General features: G+C 31.4%; 1 protein-coding gene across 1 annotated transcript; it reads left to right on the top strand.

The window, feature by feature from the left end:
• The first annotated feature begins 1,778 nt into the window (after positions 1 to 1,778).
• LOC108910112 (SLIT and NTRK-like protein 6) lies at positions 1,779 to 7,000 on the top strand. The gene is made up of 2 exons (XM_018714623.1): positions 1,779 to 1,851; positions 5,117 to 7,000. The coding sequence occupies exons 1-2, from the start codon at positions 1,802 to 1,804 to the stop codon at positions 5,859 to 5,861; spliced, it is 795 nt and encodes a 264-aa protein (XP_018570139.1). The 5' UTR covers positions 1,779 to 1,801; the 3' UTR covers positions 5,862 to 7,000.
• Positions 7,001 to 7,338: the final 338 nt, after the last annotated feature.

Here is a 7,338-nt window from a genome sequence, read left to right as displayed (position 1 = left end):
TACGTGAGAGTGATAAAGTAAGTCATAGAAATCCGTGTGATAGAGAAGGATGGCTATAATGAAGGCGTCTAATAGTCACCGCCCATTTCGCCCTTCCACAAATAAGAAGTGGATCTTATACGCCAAGTTGAAGAATGCGAACACGGGCAAACGAGATACAAACACAGTTGCGTTGGGCCACTGGGCAATAAATTTCATTGACAAATCGCCCAGCAGTGCAGTGCAGCAATGCGAAATTGCGGTGTGATTCGGGTAATTTTAATTTATTATAGGCACCTTCTATTAATCATTAATATTACAATTGCGAAAGGGAGAAATGATATTATTACAACATGGCATTTTGGAGACCTTTTAAAACGGAACAAAACGAAATTTACCATCAATATAATACAATTGTTTGAGGACAATTAATGTTGTTGGCCAAATGAATATTATAATAGAAATTTTCTACAAATTATATACAAATTATTATAAATTTTTACTTTTAGCAGAAAACCTTTTTAAGGATGCCTATGAAAGTCATTAAATTTTATTGCCAGGCGTTTTTTTACATGTTCAACTGACTTCGGAAAGACTATACAAGTCTGTAAACAGTTTAAGAAGTTTCGAAAACTGTAAATTTATATGTTTTAATAGTTGCAATAAGGGTTCAATTTCTCCTTACGTAATGGGGAATTATTTTTTAATGTATAAAGTGAGATCTGTAAGGAATATCTTCTAGAATTTTCTCCCCGCAATGCCAAATTAGTAATTCGTTAGACACTTACGGACTGCATTTGTACGATAAAATAATTCCCACAGCATACTAGCATTTTTATAAATAAATACTACGTTATCATTCAAAAATATTCCATTCTTAAATTTGCAATTGCATCTGCATGAACGAATGCGTATTTCTCGATTATCAGTAGTAAAACAAATATTTTTAGTATTTCCTAGAAATTTAGTGTTAAATTTCTAGTTGCATGAGTTAACATAAACGAATATAAATTTAAATTAAGTGCAAAAATGCACCCAATTGATCAAAATGCACCAATGAATGAGTATTTTCAAATTTTTCTGGGTTTAGGTATTATGGAAGGAAATCATATCAATGATAATAATATCAGCACTATCCGGAAAATAGATTTTTTTACGAATTGTCACAAAATATGTAGCTAGTTTATTCGTGGATAGAAGCCAACTATAAGTAAGAATTGAAGTATCTAATTTTAACTGATTATTGCGAACGTTTCGAAAAATGAAAAATGTAAAAGAAAATACTACCGAATTTGAAATATAACATAGAAAATGGTACTGACTTAATTATAGCAGAACATTGAGCCTGATAGAGGAAATACAATAGAAAATTGTCCAGGCTAAGGATTTATTTTTAAAAATATTCTCCCGTCCCTAAGGCCGGGTTAAAATGAAATCCGTAACGTCCTGACACAGATAAAAAATAGGGGTCAGACTGATTTCAAAAATATTTCACAAATATTTGTCTATCGTCCTTATTAATGTACACTGAATTAATTATTAAAAATTATAAAAGCCGATAAAGCTGCACGATAACCTTGTTTGAATTCAAAATGCAATTTTGTGTATCACTCGGCCCGTGATATGTGAAGGTTGGCGCACTAGCGCTAGCGGCTAACCCAAAAAGTCGTAGTAATTGTTGTTACATTGAAATTGTGATAAAGTGTATTAAAATTTATTCAAATTTGGCGCGCGTCACGCAATATCGCGATAAAGTTAAATGTTATCCGAAGACATTTGGCGTGCATGCTTTTCCACGAGTAGTGCTGACTTCTTCCATAAAATGGATATATGTGTAGTTTGTTTTGTGCTCATCCTTTGGACGGTGACACAGTAAGTACAAACATTCTTTTTAATTACTACCGTCGTCTAGAGACGCAGTTTTACTTTGTATTTTGACCTTAAACATGGAATAATTATCAACTAGGTTAGATAAAGAGCAAATGTGTTAATGTAATGTAAAGTTAAGCAAATATCGATTATCCACACGGATTTCTTCGAAAGAATATTCCTTCTCTTCGAATTGTCTTTGACCACATTTCCCATTTTCCAAAATCACTAGATACAACTTCAGAGACTGAAACTGGCATTTCTTCAGTACTTTCTTTTTTATTGGAACAACTATTGTGCTTCTCTTTTCGAAACTCAAAACGTTAGAGTAGATTACCAAAAATCTGTGCATTTTAATAAAAATCAAACAATATTTAAAATATCTAAACTATCTTAAAACGTGGAACACCGAGTTTAGCTTTAATTAAAAATGTAAACCAAAATATAAAAATTATTTTAACCTTGGCAAACATTCCACAGGTGAAATATATCAAAGTTCTTTTTGTAATGTAACACATACCTCTGCAGCTATCTTAATTAGAGATAACATACTTAATGTTTATAAACAAATAATTAAGTAATACCTTTCCTGAAACGTTGTTATAAAATACGCACGATTACTTAAATCGTTTATCTTTAATATCTCTTAAATGATTTACTACTGTGTAGAATGATTATAAATAGTTTCTGCTTCTGTTGACTATGACGTTTTGCTACATTTTTAATTAATAAGTACAAAAGATTACTGATTAATTTTTGTGGATTTACCTCTACAGATTTCTCTACAAAATGAAGACAAAAACGATGAGTTCCGATGCTTTATACTGTTGGTTGGTTGTATGCATTGCATTTTGCGTTACTAGTACAACAGATAGATATGCAGTGGTCAAAAAGGTGATCAATTCTTCATCCACACTCCTAGAAAATCATCGTAAGATCTGTTTATGAGAAACAAAACCCTAGATTGGTCCAATTATTGGATAGTGTTTATCAACCCTTTAGAACTTAAGAGGGGCGTTTATATGTGCAATTTTTCACGGATACACAAAGCCTTTCAGTCCTTATTTTCGTTCTCTATTGAGTAATTTTTATTTTTAAGAATGGATTGCCGGAATCTATTGCAAACGTTACAAAATTACGTTATCCCAAATAGACAATATGGAATCTAAATAAGTATAATACATATTTAAATGTTATGTTCAAGGTGCCCTGATGAATTAATTTTAAAAAATGAAGCGTAATTATAACGATTCTCATTTAAAGTACTATTATTTCACAATCGAGCTGGCTGTGGAATATTTACTTCTATTTATATATTTTTAATGAAAATGAAACTTTTTTCTCATCCATAAGAGACTTCATAAAATCTAAGTGCTAATTAAAATAAGTTGGAATGTCCTTAAAAAATGTTTTCTCATTTCTACATAAATCGATCATATTTTTATTCTTATTTTGATTAAAATCTTTGTTTTAACTTTTAAAACCTAATCAAGATCCAAAAATTCGTATTTGTGAACAAATTTGCCACACTAGTTGCATGCGGGCAAATGTTTGTGTTTAAAACTTTTGTTTTCATCCTCGATGGAAAACAAAAAAACACGTATAACTACTTTTACACAAATATTCGTAAACAGTTTTTATCTGGAATGCACTTATTGTAATACGAGCAGATTTTTCACATCCATTCTTAATTTCACAAAAATTTCACTAGCTTTGTCCCCAAATTTTTTTGCCCGTTACATTATCTCAAACTCCCCAGTTTATAATTATGAATATACTTTATCTAATGATATAATATTCATAAATAAATATTTGTCTATATTTGCGAACAAAGCGACTAAATATAACTATCTAAAATTGTTTTATCACAATTTCTTGGGGTGATATAGATGAAAACACCGTAAACAAACTATAAATAGATTAATGAGGAATAAATAAAAAATTTTAGGCTACACTGTTCCCTAAATCCACGAATAATTTTATAGAAACTATCAGTAAATACATTTAAGCAAATATCTCAGTTTATATTTCCAAATTTATAATTCCTTATCAAAATGAATAAAGCTTTATTGAATTTTCAATAATTTGTTGCTCAATAGAGATATAATTATAGCATAATACATAACATAAAAAGTTTTTTAATGATAAAAAATTATAATAAAGATAACACATGTGTTTGTTAAGAGGAAATAACGTGGTGGAAAAATATTTTTAAACTGTAAAAAGCATAAGTTTCTGGAAATATAACAATGACTACATCATTGATTTATGTATGTATCTTGAAATTACCACAAACTTCGCTCTTTTCTTTGACGTTATCTAGAATCTAGTCCAGTTCCTGAAGGACATTGTTTCGAAACTCAAGTCCTGAATCTCATAATTCATTCTTGTGTCAAAATAAATTTGAGGCACCAATTTAAGAACAAAACTGAAAAGCCTTGACAACCATTTATCATCTTCGTAATCGGAAATCCAATTCAAAACATTCATCGGCGAAATAAAAGAGAAGGCTAGAAAATTCCGTTAGAAAAAAAATGATAACATAGAAATTACTTGTAAAATTGATTAATTTTCATGTTAATTTGTTCTATCGCACAATTAATAATTATGTAATTAATTGGTGTTTATAAATTGAACCAATAAATTATTAATATGTAATTATTTGACAATGTTTTTAAGGAGGCCAACAATGTTATTTATTTGTAACGCGCGATTCAGATAACACGCATAATTCCGCGATTATTTAGACCATGTTGACATAAAGTAATGATTTAAATAACACATAAATACCATAAACGAAGCCACGCTTAAAATATATGCGACAATATCAAGCATATGCTCCAAGGAACCAACGCCGATCGATGTTTAAGAATTCAGAAGTTTTTATATATTTACATAAATTTACCGGTATACTAAATGCATGTCTATTTTGTCCATGTCTACCAAATGTCACGTTCAGTATCACTTTTATTAATTTCTAGTTTAAATGGTTTGTCGTTATTGATATTAACGTAAATAACAGCACATTTCCATGTTATTGCACTGGCGATTGCATTCCTAATCAGTGATAATAAATAAATATTGACGTAAGTCCATCAAGTCCATCATATTTATAACAACTGTCTAATAATTTAAAGCTTCTTGTAAAGAACATTTACAAGATTGTGACAGTTGTTACAAAATAGGGAGAATATATTGAAAAATAGGCATTACCAGACAATTCTGCAACAGCAACTTAAGTTAGTCACAGTTTTATTTTTATTTTCAGATCAGTGCCCTTGCAAGCCGATGACCTATTCCCTCAACTCCATGAGACGACAACGCAGATGCCAATGCACGTCGTCCAAATGGGAAAAGGTCTAGAACGCATTCCCCCAGGAGACAGTTTCGTAAGGTCCATCAATTTCGCCTACAACCACATTGCGGCATTACCTCCTTACGTCTTCCATCATAACCAGTACAAGACATTGCACAGAATCGAGCTGTGCCAAAACAAGATATCAGAAATCAGCCAACGCGCGTTCAGAGAACTGAAACAACTGAAAATGGTTGATTTATCCGGAAACAACATAACCATCATAGACCCCAACACCTTCAAACCCAATCCGAGGCTGGAGAAATTGGACCTGTCCTACAACAAAATCAGCTTCAACCCAAGTAGATCGTTCCTGCAGTCCCACTCACTGGAAACGCTGATACTGTCCGATAACAAGATCGAACAGATCTACGAAGTCACATTCTACAAGCTTCCAAAGTTGAGGAACCTCATGATGGACAACAATATTATATTTCTTATAGAACCGAACAGCTTCGCGCCGCTAGGCAACTTGATGTATCTCTCGCTAGTAAATACAGGCGTTTACAGATTAAGCGAGAACATGTTCCCGAACCAATCGTATCCGAGAATCATAGACCTGACGGACACGCCGTTGGCCAACAAGTTCAACCCTCCTTTAACAAAAGTAAAGAACAACGCCGTGGTCAACCTGATCAACATAGACAGATACTTTTAGTGGTGCCGCAAGGTCTTTACATTGAAGAAAGAGTTGACCGATTAAGGTTTCAGGCACTTGCCGACGACTGATTTTGAAAAGTCTGTACCTTGGATCCAAATAGTATTATTAAAATTATTGAATTGGTGATGTTAGTTAGAGTCTAATCTGATGAGGAGATTCGTAGATATGAATTTGACGGAAGACACATCTACGGTACAGACATATTTATGGCTTGGAGAATGTGAATATTTTGAGGGTATTGACGTATGTAAAGGTGATACAGAGAAGAATGAATGAAGACTGGTTGTAAATTTAAAGTTATATACCACACTAGACTTGTAAGGACAGTCATATATATATAAAAATACCGAATTACTAATTATTAACTTGAAATTAGTTTCAATGTTTTAGAAGCGATTTATAATTATAAGTACAGTGTTTATTTATCAAAAGATTAATGGAAGTTATATTCTAAAAAATATTACGATGCTTAAAGACTGTGCTTACGAGTGTTGCTCATATTGAGTAGTTATTAATGTAGAACTTTATTTATATCTCCTGTATTTTTAAGTTTATGTTACTACACTTTAAAAACACATTTACAATATAAAAATCATCTAATTAAGAAAAAATCACAGTCTATTATGGTAGTCTTTGGGAAAAATGAGATATTTGGGTATTGTCGGAAATATACAAGGTGTATTACTTGGAGTGGAGCACAGCTTAATTTCTGAGGTCAAATTTGGATAATTCATTAAATACAATGATGTTCTTTTTTAATACGCATCAAAGATATGTGGAAAATTCGGAATTTTAACAATATTTCATTTCATGATCAAGCTGAAAATTCAAGAAGGCATGTTTTATGGCAAAAATTTTAAAAATAGTAATCTCATTGGTGATGCATATTAGTGAAGTAAATATTATCTAAAAATTTTTGTCCAAATTTAAATAAAAAGTAACGAATTACACTATTTTGAAATCAAGAATCTCCCATTAAGCTGTGTTCTTCTTAATAAAACACCCTATATAACAGTTATATGTAGGCCTGGCGTCTAAATTTTGAGTGTCTCTGTAATTGCGAGAATATAATTAGATCAGGGCGGTTCTGTTTTGAGGTAGATGTGAGAGGGGGCAAGCAATTTTTTTCTGGATTACCTTCAGTACAACTTCCATAATAAAAGTGTAGATCCTTAATCTGGGGGAGGTACGGAACATTTTCAAAATTGCAAAAATGTTTAAAAAATTTTTAAAAAACCTATTTTATCTGAGTTTTTTACTTATATCTTAGAACCCATGCATTTTGGAAGAATATTGAAGAGGAAAAAAAGTTTTAGAACAGAATTTTGCAAAATAGCAATAATTGATGAAAAAAAGGCAGAATAATAAAGATTTTTGGATATATTTTTTTAAATATTTTAATTGCTCCGAGAGCATTCTAATTTTGGAGTATAATAAAACAACACACCAAATTTCATTCAAATCGGCTCGAGAG

The sequence above is a fragment of the Anoplophora glabripennis genome, unplaced genomic scaffold (assembly GCF_000390285.2).
Source record: "Anoplophora glabripennis isolate ALB-LARVAE unplaced genomic scaffold, Agla_2.0 scaffold184, whole genome shotgun sequence".
Classification (NCBI taxonomy): domain Eukaryota; kingdom Metazoa; phylum Arthropoda; class Insecta; order Coleoptera; family Cerambycidae; genus Anoplophora; species Anoplophora glabripennis.
This window is presented reverse-complemented; position numbering and strand designations above follow the sequence as displayed.